Source organism: Salvelinus namaycush, chromosome 20 (genome assembly GCF_016432855.1).
Source record: "Salvelinus namaycush isolate Seneca chromosome 20, SaNama_1.0, whole genome shotgun sequence".
Lineage (NCBI taxonomy): Eukaryota > Metazoa > Chordata > Actinopteri > Salmoniformes > Salmonidae > Salvelinus > Salvelinus namaycush.
In genome coordinates, this window is record NC_052326.1 from 41803742 (window position 1) to 41818457 (window position 14716).

Sequence of the window (14716 nt, forward strand, 5' to 3'; positions counted from 1 at the left end):
AGGAAAAAGGGGGAGGCTTGCAAGCCGAAGAACACCATCCCAACCTTGAAGCACGGGGGTGGCAGCATCCTGTTGTAGGGGTGCTTGCTGAAGGAGGGACTGGTGCACTTCACAAAATAGATGGCGTCATGAGGCAGGAAAATTATGTGGATATATTGAAGCAACATCTCAAAACATCAGTCAGGAAGTTAAAGCTTGGTCGCAAATGGGTCTTCCAAATGGACAATGACCCAAAGTTGTGGCAAAATGGATTAAGGACAACAAAGTCAAGGTATTGGAGTGGCCATCAAAAAGGAATGACCTCAATCCTATAGTTTGTGGGCAGAACTGAAAAAGCAGGTCCGAGCAAGGAGGCCTGCAAACCTGACTCAGTTACTCCAGCTCTGTCAGGAGGAATGGGCCAAAATTCACCCAACTTATTGTGGGAAGCTTATGGGAGGCTACCTAAAACGTTTGACCCAAGTTAAACAATTTAAAGGCAATGCTACCAAATACTAATTGAGTATATGTAAACTTCTGACCCACTGGGAATGTGATGAAATAAATAAAAGCTGAAATAAATCATTCTCTCTACTATTATTCGGACATTTCACATTCTTAAAATAAAGTAGTGATCCTATTTGACCTAAGACAGGGAATTTTTACAAAGATTAAATGTCAGGAATTGTGAAAAACTGAGTTTAAATGTATTTGGCAGCAGTGTACAAAACAAATGGAGGGGGGATCAATGTAAATAGTCCAGTGGCCATTTGATTAATTGTTCAGCAGTCTTATGGCTTGGGGGTAGAAGCTGCTGAGGAGCCTTTTGGTCCTAGACTTGGCGCTCCGGTACAGCTTGCTGTGCGGTAGCAGAGAAAACAGTCTACGACTTGGGTGACTGGAGTCTCTGACAATTTAATTGGCTTTCCTCTGACACCGCCTATTATATAGGTCTTGGATGGCAGGAAGCTTGGCCCCAGTGATGTACTGGGCCGTACGCACTACCCTCTGTAGCGCCTTATGGTCAGATGCTAAGCAGTTAATCCATACTTCTGACCTTTTTCAGTGAACGTTGCCTTCTTATACAGGCTTTTTTGTATATGTGAGAGTATACTGTATGGTATGAATTGTTTAGAAAGAGAAGCCGTCTTAAATAAATACGAGTTAAATGTAAGAGAAGAAAACCAAGGCATTGTGAAACGCCAGGTGTGGATGGTGAGAGATGAACACAATACCATCCTCTAATCTGTCATTATACAAGCCTGGACCACAATGATGCTCTGTGATCACTCCATGTGGACACTTTGGAACAAAAAGTTTAGAGTGTTTTTTTATTACACCATCTCTTTGTTTTATTGGTCATCAACATCTGTTTCATTGTTCATTTCCAAAATGTTACAAAAGAGGTAAGAGTATGAATATACTATAAAGTATGCATGCAAGCTTCCTAACTGCTTCAATAACAAAATGTTGAAGGATATTTGAATATGTATGCCTGGTCCTATAGACATTCTTCAGTGGGCATTCGATACAGGAAACAAGATAACAAAATTCATTGTTTGATTTTATAATTGTCATTGTTAAAATGCATGATACAACTTGACCATTTTAAACACAATATAACCACAAATTTGAAAACGTATTTCCATTGTGGTCCCCTTGAATACACAAAAACAAAATATACACAAGATTATAAACCGGGTAGTTTGTGTCCTGGATGTTGACTGGCTGAAAGCCGTGGTATATTTAAGCAATAAGGCCAGATGGGGGTGGTATATGGCCAATATACTACGACTACGGGCTTTTCTTAGGCGCATCGTGGCATGCCTGGATACAGCCCTTAGCCCTGGTATATTGGCCATATGCCACAAACCCCTGAGGTGCCTTATTGCTTAAATATACCACGGATATGACCCATAATTACTTCTTTACTATTGTAATTATGTTGGTAACCTCAGGGGTTTGTGGCATATTGCCAATATACAACAGCTAAGGACTGTATCCAGGAACTCCGCGTTGCGTCGTGCATAAGAACAGCCCTTGGCCGTGGTATGTTGGCCATATATCACACCCCCTCGGGCCTTATTGCTTAAATATACCACAGGTATGATGCATAATTACTTGTTTACTGTTCTAATTACATTGGTAACCAGTTTATAATATAATTAAGGCACATCAGGAGTTTGCTTTATATGGCCAATATACCAGGGCTAAGGGCTGTATCAAGGCACGCCGCGTTGCGCCTAAGAACAGCCTTTAGCCGTGGTAGTTTGGCAATATACAACACCTCGTCGGGCTTTATTGCTTAATTATAACATCTTAAATACATCTCATCAATAGGGAGGAAACAGTAAAAGGAATAAAATAGATGACCAAGTAATGTTCATTGATACAATTATCTTTCTTTTAGCTTGTGTAGTTTTAAAGCATTTTGCCCATAAACCATTTATTTCCTCTTAAGGTTTCTTAAAACTGATGGATTTTATAAGGTTTGGTATACCATTCCATTCTTCTGTACCAGTTTAAAGGAAAGAGATTTTTTTTTTCAGCAATCCCACTGGGCAAAAACTGGTTGAATCAACAGATGTCTTTGTTGAAATGACGTGGAAACAAGGTGACGACGTTGAATCTACGTGGGAAAATTATCATATTTGCAAAAAGTAATCAACGTACAGGATTTTTTTCACCCAACTTGGAACCTAAATCCAATGTCATGGTGAAATGTTTTGTTGATTTCATTTTGAATTCACGTTAGTTTACAAAAATGTAAAATAGATGTTGAACTGACGTCTGTGCCTAATGTAATCCTACTATAGCACAGCAGTCTAATATTGGCAACACTGGCTCTGGTGTGATGGCTATGAGGGTCTATAATAACATTTAAATAACCAGACAATACAAGATACCAAACCACAGCTCACTATATACAAATATACAACAAGTTCTACAAAATTAAATTACATTTCTCTTCTAAATCTCCCATATTATCAACACCAAAGTGAGTTATTGAACAGTTCCATATCAGAATGAATCCATAATTTTACTCCTTTGTCCAAGACAGTTTAGTAGACGGTGTCTTTTCAGATAGTAAAGCCCTCTGAAAGTATTTTTACAAACATAGCAGGTATGATGTTGCTGCTTGGAGTGGCTCTGGATGAGCTTTAGTAGGGCAGATGCTTCAGACCAGCCCAGTTTCCACTTGGAGCTCTCAGAAACATGGCTCTCCTGCTTGGGTGTGTTATTGTGGCGGCGGGTGTTGAGGTACTCCAACCACTTGTTTCTATGATTTCGCTCATGCTTCTTGAGGTTTTCTGCCATGTGGAATACTTTGTAACACATTGAGCATGAGAAGGGCCTTTCAGTAGAATGTGTGTACTTGTGGTGCTTCAGATGATCCGCCCGGCTGAAGCTTAGGCCACACTTCTCACATTGGAACACCTTGCCTGCCTTTGTGTGAATGTGATATCTATGTCTTCGGAGAGAGTTATGGTCCTTGAACGTTGTCCCACAAGCCTTACAAAGATAACTCCTCAACATTGTGTGCATTTTACCGAGGTGGGTCTTTAAGTCCTCCTGTCGCCCAAATGTATCTCCATAACAATGACTAAGGTGAGGTTTCTCATTGGTGTGCAGGTTCTCATGCCGTCTCAAATGTTCTCGCCCCTTGAACTTTGTACCGCAATATGAACAAACATGGGGAGTTTTGTCTGAATGGATCATTCTGTGTTTTCCCAGCTTTTCCCCAGTACTAAATTTCTTGCCACACTGGTGGCATGTATAACCATCTGGTCCTGGATGATAAACTTCATGATGCAACATCAGTTCCTTTTGATGTTCACATCGCTTCTCACACAGTTGGCAGACGTGGTTTCTCACCTGATGAGTCTTTTCATGCGTCCGCAACTCTCCTGGATCCCTGAATCCAATGCCACAATCAAAACAGATAAAGGAACTGCCAGAATGAGAACAGCTGTGGCGCTTTAGGTGATCCTTTCGGCCAAAGTCAAGGCCACATTCTTCACAGTGATGCAGCTTGGAGGCTTTTACGTTGCTCTCCCGAATTCTCCTAGAGTCTTTGCGATCCTTTAAACATTTTCCACAAAAATTAAACGAAACATGATATATGAAACAGTCCCCACAATCTTTGCAAATAAATTGTCTCGATACATCTTCCTCTGTCTCTCCTACAGTGTTTAAGTCTATTTCAGTTGCCTCCAGATCCCTTTGTGTCGGCAAGCCTTTCAAGGTGTCTTTAATGATACATGTCCTGACATTGCCTACTGCTTTTAGGGTTTTGCGGTATTGGTCTGGGTGCATTTCCCTGGCATGATTCTCAAACTCCAGTCCACTGGCAACCTTTAGGACACAGAGTTGACAATAGAAAATATCCCCCTGTTGGCTCACCCTACTTGCCTCTATGAAAGCCTTTACATGCTTACGCAGGTGGAAGCACTTATGCTTTTGGAAAATATCTGCCTTTTCAAAATGACGATCACATTCACAGCACGTTAAAGCAAATGTGTTTTTACGCAAGTTATTTTCCCGATGATACATTTTCTCGTGTTTGGTGCAAGCTTTAAGCTTGTTGAATGCTCTACCACAAACTGGACATCTAATCTGTTGTTTCACTTGCGCTCCGTGCTCCTGTTTAGGAGGCACTATTTCACTTTTGCCCTGTGCCCAAGCATGTCTTTTCTGGTGTTTTTGGTAAGATTTGAAAAACTTAAAAACCTTCCCACAGTCCAGACAAGGAAACGGAGGAGAACGTTTAGAGTCAGGCGGAAAAGGAGGAGAACGTTTAGACTCAGGCGGAAAAGGAGGAGAACGGTTAGAGTCAGGCGGAAAAGGAGGAGAACGGTTAGAGTCAGAAGGAAAAGGAGGAGAACGGTTAGAGTCAGAAGGAAAAGGAGGAGAACGGTTAGAGTCAGAAGGAAAAGGAGGAGAACGGTTAGAGTCAGAAGGAAAAGGAGGAGAACGGTTAGAGTCAGAAGGAAAAGGAGAATGGTTAGAGTCAGAAGGAAAAGGAGGAGAATGGTTAGAGTCAGAAGGAAAAGGAGGAGAACGGTTAGAGTCAGAAGGAAAAGGAGGAGAACGGTTAGAGTCAGGCGTTTGCTGCTCTGCAGTGTTGGCTAGTTCATCATCAGAAGATATTAGAATACATGCATCCTGATCCTCAGTATCGTCGCTGTTCTTCCTGTTTTTCTTGATGGCCCTTACACAAGTTTCTGTGGCATCTTTCCTATTGCCTTCAAGACGTACAATAATCTCAGAACTTGAAGGGTTCCTCTGTTTTTTTCTGCTTTTTTTGGTTATCCTGTGTGTCTTCTCATGCTTTATGAAAGAAGTTAGGTATTTGAACCCCTTACCACAGTGCCTGCAGGTGTGAAGGCCTTTCACTTTCTGATTGACATTTAAGCCTACTGCTATGATTGACTTTCCATTTCCTCTCGGTCTTGGTACAATGTGAGTGGCCTGGTGCTTTGTGAATGAAGTTAGGTATTTAAACTCCTTCCCACAAGTCTTGCAGGTGTGCAGGGCTTTGATATGAGTTTCCTCATGTTTTTGAAATGAAGTTAGGTATTTGAACACCTTCCCACAAGTCATGCAGGTGTGCAGGGGTGAGACACCTGTTTCCATTGACTTGGCTTTTGGTCTTCCTCTCTCACTTGCTACATCACATATTGAATGAGAGCTTATGAAGTGCTGCTCCAGCTCTGGTTCACTAGTGAAGGAGGCTTCGCAGGCATCACATGGAAAGAACTGGAGTTCCACATTCGCAAAACCTTTACAAAAGACAGAGGCAACAAGTACAACATTTAAATTATTTTGACCTCACAGTTAACAATCCAGTTAATAACAAGTTAGCCTAACCCACAAACCAATACCCTTGTTCTTTTCTTACCATGCCCATCATCATTATGAAAGTCAGCATCCATCTCCATGTCTAGGCTGCCATGGTTACTTTCAGGTAGGTTGTCTTTTACCTCGAGAACAAGCAAGTCTGGAGAGACGTCTGAGATCTCCAGGGTCATTATCTCTCCATTGGCATATCCAGATAGTGAGCTAGAAGGGTCCTCCCTCTCCAAATCAATGGACTCCATGTTATCGTCTTATTCTGAGACGTATCACCAAAGAAGCACACAAACACACAAAAATAAATCTACAAACATCTTTCTAAATATGTTAGATAAAGAATCCCTTCTCATTGTTGATAGGCACACAAGACGTGCACTTTTCAATTGATAAAACAAAGCAGAATGCATATTATTAGAGGATCTCAAAGTTGAACGCTGTCAAGGCCAAACTAACTCAATTATTTGGTTTGAAGTTACTTTAATATTATTTTGAGATACAAATTAATTACATTGCACGGTTGATATCACTTCCATTGACTGTTAGCTAGCTAGCTGTGGGTAAAGTTAGCGGATGTTGGCGGAAAAAAAACGAGCCATGGATTCGGTTTTCTACCATAGACTACTTTCAGGATGAGGAATCATCTAAATAACAAACTTCCGCAGAGAGACAGAAAGCACGATATCTATGCCTAATAAATTCACAAATTTACCAGATACAAACCTAAAACAACATCGAGTCACTCCGTTCTTTTTCTGCCGTGGTTACCCGGTCAAGACTAGAAGGTATCCAGCTTTGGTCAAATTAACATCAAAAGTTGATTTATTTTGCATTTTACTAACACTAACCATAACTCTTGTCATAAACTTAACACAATTATCCTAACCTGCTACGTTCATTCTCTTAACCTGTTTCGTAAATTATCATAACTTGCTGCGAAAAGTCAAATATGATGTTAATTTGACAAAAGCTGCATCCCGTCTAGTCATAACCTGGCTTTTACCCCGCCATATTGTTGTGCAGCCCACAAATGTGTTCGATTAGAATCAACAATTTAATGGATAGATTTGATCTAAATGAAAAACGTTTCATTATAATATCTTGTAGATGTCATAGTTAATTAGTAGTTCATTATTCCATAATTGATACTGAGCTACATTAATTGTATATGTTTTACAAGTACCTGGATTTGTCTTGGAATGAAAACAACGCATAGTAATAGTTATTTTCCGGAATTATTTATGTGAAACACACTTTATATCTGCCACTGCAAATAGCAAAGGATTTCACTACGCATCCATTCGCTACTGTCATAGACTAATAACAACTGCGGTTACCCAGCTATCTATGAGGTATATTTTCAAATAATTTTTATGTTAGATATGAAATTTGTGTCACAGGACGAATGACTGTCGTGATGAAGGCTTAAATCATGCATGCTAGCTAGCTAGTTACCTAGGTAGCTAACAACGTTAGCTTAATTTCACATGGATGGGTGTATTGACACTGGAACTATTTCGTGTCCTACCTTCGCTGCCATTCAGTTCAGCACTACTAGCCACTAACGTTATCATAATAATGTTCAGTGCTTTAAACATAATCATCAAAATTATACAAGTGTCATAGAAGCATTAATTATAGAGTACTCCACAGGCAAATACTCACCTCTTTATGGATATTTTAGTATATCAGAAACTACCTATGGACATTTTGTTGGCTTCTTACTAAATCCCGATTCTCTGTTATTCTCTCCAGATCAACCATCTTTGGCTAAAATGAATTTTCTACGTAACCGTCTTGTTGTGCTGGGCCTGGTGTTGCTGGCCACTGTTCTGTTGTACCTGCTACTGCCGTCCATTCGTCAGGGCAGCATGGAGCCTTCGCTGGATGTCCAGAGGATGGGCCTGGTGGCTGTCTCTCCTCCTCCGCCTCCTGCCATCAACGTGTCCGTACGCACAGGGCAGCTACCCGGGGACCCTCCACTCTTCTTCAGGGAAGCTTTGCCGGTCGATGGATCTGGTAGGCAGATACTGCCCAGGTGAGGGTAGTCACCTCCAGCAGCAATAAAAATGGTCAGACATCCACACACTGAACTCTCTCCTCATACAAATTAGCCTAGCCCAGCAACCTCTTATTTGGAAACTGCTTAAAGTAAGAATTGCAGAGAACCCAAGCCCATGTAAACAGATTTAACTAAAGATGTGTTGATGCATAAGCACTGTAGTTACTCAATAATTATGGTTACCCTGTGCAATTGTTGGTCACTGGATTACCGTTACAGTAGTGAGGGAGGACTGAACTAAATAGTGACTTAAACACCTGGTTGTCTTTCCTATACAGGCTGCAAGTGGTCCTTCTCCATGGCCAAGCTTTCTCTTCCAAAACCTGGGAGGAACTGGGCACCCTGGCCTTGCTGGCCACAAACGGATACCAGGCCTTGGCTGTGGACCTACCAGGTTCGAGCTACAATAACATTCAAGCCTGAGGATGTTATGTTGTTTAACTGGCTGAAATGCAGTTGAAGCCCACTTAAAGCTGGAATCCTTAATGGTGAAACTGCCACATCTGTTTGGGATTTTACAACAAAAAAGAAGTTACTTCAAACAACCAACACTGTTTTTTCCCTCAGACATCATTGCACGTAGGATAGAACAGTATGTAATGATTTTTTTAACCACGATGCTGGATGCTCTTCTCCTCTGTTTCAACAACGAAACAATAACAAATGTTACTGCAGATTTCAGCTTTAACTGTGGTTTAATGTGCTGCACAGTGTTGTTCACTGTGTAGCACAGCATCACTGACCCGACTGTTGGGAATGGCAGCGTGAAGGAGTTGGAAGGGAACACTATAATTACTGAACTTACATACATAAAGTTAGGTTCCTTGGTTCTCATTGAATTCTACAAATGTTTTTTTTACACCCACACAAAATGCCAAAATGGGATGGAGAAGGTATTTTACAATGCTTTTTCAGTTATTTCTCTTCTCTCTCGCTCTCTTTTCTCCCTCCAGGATTTGGGAACTCTCCAGACTCGGATGCTGTGAAGACAGACCAGCACCGGGTGGACCTTCTGGGGAGGTTTATGGAGGCTTTGGGCGTGAGGACAGCGGTGCTGCTCAGCCCCTCTATGAGCGGCCACTACTCCATCCCCTTCCTCATGAAACACAGTGCCCAGCTGCACGGCTTCATCCCCATAGCCCCAGTAGGAACCCGCAGCTACACCCCTCAGCAGTACCAGGGCATCCAGGTGAGAGCTGTAATTCTGGGTGGTTGGGAGTTCAGTCTGATACATAAACCTAATAAAAGCAAAGAACTGGATGAAATTGTGTGGAACTAGATACTTTTTTGGGGTGTGAACCAGCTTCCAGTGGGACGCTTCTAGTAGTAGCAGCGGAAGCAGTGCGAAAATGCCACCGTAAAGATGGCAATGATTACTTGAAGCCATACAGTGCCTTCAGAAAGTATTCATACCCCTTGACCTATTCCACATTTTGTTGTTAGCCTGAATTCAAAATTGATTAAATATTTTTTTTCTCACCCATCTACACACAATAAACCAAAGTGAAAACATATTTTCTAAATTTGTACTAATTTATTGAAAATTAAATACATAAATATGTAATTTACATAAGTATTCACACCCCTGAGTCAATACTTTGTTGAAGCACCATTGACAGCGATTACAGCTGTGAGTTGTTCAGGATAAGTCTCTTAATAGCTTTTCACACATGGATTGTGCAATATTTTCCCATTAGAAAAAAAAAAAAATGATTCAAGCTCTGTCAAATTGGTTGTTGATCATTGCTAGACATCCATTTTCAGGTCTTGCCATGGATTTACAAGTATATTTAAGTCAAAACTGGCCACTCTCCTCCTGGTAAGCAACTCCAGTGTAGATTTGGCCTTGTGTTTTAGGTTATTGTTCTGCTGAAAGGTGAATTAATCTCCCAGTGTCTGGTGGAAAGCAGACTGATCTAGGTTTTCCTCTAAGATTTTACCTGTGCTTAGCTCCATTCCCATTTATTTTTTATCCTAAAAACTCCCCAGTCCTTAATGATTACAAGCATACTTATAACATGATGCAGCCACCACTATGCTTGAAAATATGGAGAGTGGAACTCAGTAATGTGTTGTATTGGATTTGCCCCAAACTTAACACTTTGTAGTCAGGACAAAAAGTGAATTATTTTTGCCACATTTTTTGCTGTATTACTTTATTGCCTTGTTGCAAAGAGGATGTATGTTTTGGAATATTTTGTATTCTGTAAAGGCTTTCTTCTTTTCCCTCTGTCAACTAGGTTAGTATTGTGGAGTAACTACATTGTTGTTGATCCATCCTCAGTTTTTCTCCTATCAAAGCCATTAAACTCTAACTATTTTTAAGTCACCATTGGCTTCATGGTGAAATTTCTGAGCAATTTCCTTCATCTCCGGGCAACTGAGTTAGGAAGGATGACTGTATCCTTAGTGTGACTGGGTGTATTGATATACCATTCAAAGTGTAATCAATAACATCACCATGTTCAAAGGGATATTCTTTTTTTTTTTACCCATCTACCAATAGGTGCCGTGCCCTTCTTTGCAAGGCATTGGAAAACCTCCCTCGCCTTTGTGGTTGAATCTGTGTTTTAAATTCACTGAGGGACCTTACAGATAATTGTATGTGTGGGGTACAGAGTTGAGGTAGGCATTCAAAAACCATGTTAAAAACTATTATTGCACATAGTGAGTCTATGCAACTTATTATGTGACTTGTTAAGCCCATTTTACCCCTGAATTTATTTAAACTTGCCATAACAAAGGGGTTGAATACTAATTGACTCAAGACATTTCAGCTTTTTATGTTTTATTAATTTGTAAAAAGAAAAACATAATTCCACTTTGACATTATGGGGTAATGAGTGACCAAAAAAAATCTATATTTAATCCATTTTAAATTCGGCTGTAACAAAAAAAATGTGGAACAGGTCAAGGGGTCTGAATACTTTCTGAAGGCACATTTTGTTTACTTTGTAAGGGTTACTGTATATAGTCACTCTTAACTAGTTAGTATCTGACAATGGTCTTGGGCACAGCTAAATGGTTCTCTTGGCAAGAGAAATACACCAATAACAGCAGGTCTTGTCGTCTTAGATCAGTGGAAGTCCGTGATTGGTTTAAGGTTATCCCTGACTGGGCTCACACACAATCATAGTTGGTGTGTTTTAACTCTATTCACAATTAAATTAAATTACTCAGAGCGTCTATCAGTAATAAATCAGCTAAATTTTTCTGATAAGGATATTTACAGGTTTTGTTTACATAAAAAATGTCCCTGACTGGTTTGAAATGTTGTGCAGCCATGCAAAATAACCACCAGGGAGCAGAATATTTTTTTATATTTTTTTTCACCTTTATTTAACCAGGTAGACTAGTTGAGAACAAGTTCTCATTTGCAACTACGACTTGGCCAAGATAAAGCAAAGCAGTTCGACACATACAACACAGAGTTACATATGGAATAAACAAACATACAGTCAATAATACAGTAGAAAAAGTCTATATAGAGTGTATGCAAATGAGGTAGGATAAGGGAGGTAAGGCAATAAATAGGCCATGGTGGCAAAGTATCTACAATATAGCAATTAAACACTGGAATGGTAGATGTGCAGAAGATGAATGTGCAAGTAGAGATACTGTGGTGCAAAGGAGCAAGATAAATAAATACAGTATGGGGATGAGGTAGTTGGATGGGCTATTTACAGATGGGCTATGTACAGGTGCAGTGATCTGTGAGCTGCTCTGACAGCTGGTGCTTTAAGCTAGTGAGGGAGATGTGAGTCTCCAGCTTCAGTGATTTTTGCAGTTCGTTCCAGTCATTGGCAGCAGAGAACTGGAAGGAAAGGCGGCCAAAGGAAGAATTGGCTTTGGGGGTGACCAGTGAGATATACCTGCTGGAGTGCGTGCTGCGGGTGGGTGCTGCTTTGGTGACCAGTGAGCTGCGATAAGGCGGGGCTTTACCTAGCAGAGACCTGTAGATGACCTGGAGCCAGTGGGTTTGGCGACGAGTATGAAGCGAGGGCCAGCCAACGAGAGTGTACAGGTTGCAGTGGTGGGTGGTATAAGGGGCTTTGGTGACAAAACGGATGGCACTGTGATAGACTGCATCCAATTTGTTGAGTAGAGTGTTGGAGGCTATTTTGTAAATGACATTGCCGAAGTCGAGGATCGGTAGGATGGTCAGTTTTACGAGGGTATGTTTGGCAGCATGAGTGAAGGATGCTTTGTTGCGAAATTGGAAGCCGATTCTAGATTTAATTTTGGATTGGAGATGCTTAATGTGAGTCTGGAAGGAGAGTTTACAGTCTAACCAGACACCTAGGTATTTGTAGTGACCTGTATCGGTAATGTATTTGCACAAATGACAGAATCTGTTTTTAGACGTTAAGAACAGCCTTTGAAATGTATTTTTACTTTAATCTGAGTAGTAATACTGTCCACAAATTTACAGTAAAACACTAATGTAGGGTTGCAATATTCTGGAAACTTTCCTGATTGGAGGGTTTCCGATTTTCTTTCTTATTCCATCCTGATTCCAGGAATCATCCAACCTGGAGTTCTAGAAAATGTTGGGAAAGTGGCCAGAATTTTGCAGCCCTGAACAGATATATTGTTTCCTGATCCTTGCTTGCTCCTATGTCCCTGTTTAGACTCCTACTCTGATTGTGTTTGGAGCGCTGGACACCAACCTGGGGGCCCAGTCCCACAAGAATCTCATGCAGCTCCCACACCACTCAGTCCTGAAGATGGAGGGGGCGCGCCATGCCTGCTACATGGACAAACCTTGGGAGTTCCACCAAGCACTGTTGGACTTTCTCAGCAAACTGGAGTGAGAGGGGGAGGAGGAAGATAGATAGAGGGAAGGAAAGAGATTAACAGGATTGTGTTTGCGTGGAAGTGGAGAAATTATACACAAATAAGACAAAGGGAAAGTAGACCTCTGGGATAATAGGGCAAAGGCTGCTTTTGATATTACAAATTACCCCGGGCCCCCTAGTTATCCTGGTAGAGTGGCTTACTCCAGGCCCCTAGCCACCCTGGTAGAGTGGCTTACTCCAGGCCCCTAGCCACCCTGGTAGAGTGGCTTACTCCAGGCCCCTAGCCACCCTGGTAGAGTGGCTTACTTCAGGCCCCTAGCCACCCTGGTAGAGTGGCTTACTTCAGGCCCCTAGCCACCCTGGTAGAGTGGCTTACCCCAGGCCCCTAGCCACCCTGGTAGAGTGGCTTACCCCAGGCCCTTAGCCACCCTGGTAGAGTGGCTTACTTCAGGCCCCTAGCCACCCTGGTAGAGTGGCTTACCCCAGGCCCTTAGCCACCCTGGTAGAGTGGCTTACTCCAGGCCCCTAGCCACCCTGGTAGAGTGGCTTACCCCAGGCCCTTAGCCACCCTGGTAGAGTGGCTTACTCCAGGCCCCTAGCCACCCTGGTAGAGTGGCATACCCCAGGCCCTTAGCCACCCTGGTAGAGTGGCTTACCCCAGGCCCTTAGCCACCCTGGTAGAGTGGCTTACCCCAGGCCCTTAGCCACCCTGGTAGAGTGGCTTACCCCAGGCCCTTAGCCACCCTGGTAGAGTGGCTTACCCCAGGCCCTTAGCCACCCTGGTAGAGTGGCTTACCCCAGGCCCCTAGCCACCCTGGTAGAGTGGCTTACATTGCGATGCTTTTGTTGACATCCCATCAAATCGAGAGCAACTCTAAAAGAAGTTTACTCTGAGTTGAGCATGTAGAACAGAATATATGCAAATTCAACGACTAGAAGCAAAGACTTGACTTTTTTTCTACAGGCATCATTATTGGTTCCATGATGAAGATCAACATCAGTTAGTTGAGTTGAGATTGAAGAGGTAAAAGGAGATCTAAGGCGATAGTACCAGGGTCGTATTCATTCGTGCACACTGTAGCAAAGTGTTTTGTAACGGAAAACAAAAACAAGTGTTTCTTATTGGAAAAGTTCAGGTAGTCCCTTCCTGTTTCATCCCTTTTGCTTCTGTTTGGTTCATAGTGAATACGAACGACCCTGTTTAGAGAAATTACCTGTGAAAATTGTGAGATTAGTTTAAAAAAAATCTCGTGTTTTTTTTGTTGAGGAGACAGAATCAATGGTTGCCAATTCACAGCTGTATCTCCTGGTACAGAAACTTGGATAAAGACTAACAATAACATTAAGATATTTATTTATAAGACTTCAGCTCCCTGTTAAAGCATGTTCACGTTCATTCTGAATTTCTTGCTGAAGTGTGTGTGTGTGTGTGGGGGGGGGGGGGGGGGAGGATCATGATTAAGGTATTTACTAAATGAGAAAGCTGTTGCAACCAGAAAAGTACACTCCGTTACATTTCTATGTTATGAGGATGACCACTATTTTAAGTTATTATGAGTTTGTACATATTAGGTGATTTTGTTTCATCGGACAACAAATTAAAGCCTCAAGTTAAATGGCTTAAACAATCATGAAAGGTATTTTGAGTTGTGCTGTTATTGCGCTTAAGTTCCTTTAATAAAGACTGCAGAAAATATGTTCTGTATTTAGTTATTGTCTATTTACAACAAATACTCAGTGAAGCAAATATACAAAGACTATACTGGTCTGAGAAAAATTTATGATTTGGAGATCGATTGCACATCCTTTGTGCCGAATGTTCCAAGCAGAGAGGAAGAGGAGAAGCGAGAGGTGTAACTCGGCCCAAAATCTGTCTCTTTAAAACCTCTTGTTAATAGGGGGCGCTGTTTTCACTTTGGGGAAAAATCGTGCCCAAATTAAACGGCCTCTGTTCTAGATCATACGATATGCATATTATTATTACTATTGGATAGAAAACACTCTGAAGTTTCTAAAACTGTTT

At 41.5% G+C, this 14716-nt stretch overlaps 2 protein-coding genes across 2 annotated transcripts; one reads left to right on the plus strand and one right to left on the minus strand.

Annotated features, from left to right (window-relative positions):
- Positions 1-1331: 1331 nt before the first annotated feature.
- Positions 1332-6829, minus strand: LOC120065373 (zinc finger protein 43-like). The gene is made up of 3 exons (XM_039016316.1): positions 6556-6829; positions 5882-6094; positions 1332-5762 (listed from the first exon to the last, which is right to left on the minus strand). Exons 2-3 carry the CDS (start codon positions 6078-6080, stop codon positions 3001-3003), a joined length of 2961 nt encoding a protein of 986 aa, XP_038872244.1. The 5' UTR covers positions 6081-6094; positions 6556-6829; the 3' UTR covers positions 1332-3000.
- A 253-nt stretch (positions 6830-7082) lies between these two features.
- Positions 7083-14383, plus strand: abhd14a (abhydrolase domain containing 14A). Its single transcript, XM_039015252.1, has 5 exons — positions 7083-7184; positions 7588-7870; positions 8173-8288; positions 8848-9083; positions 12526-14383. Exons 2-5 carry the CDS (start codon positions 7608-7610, stop codon positions 12706-12708), a joined length of 798 nt encoding a protein of 265 aa, XP_038871180.1. The 5' UTR covers positions 7083-7184; positions 7588-7607; the 3' UTR covers positions 12709-14383.
- Positions 14384-14716: the final 333 nt, after the last annotated feature.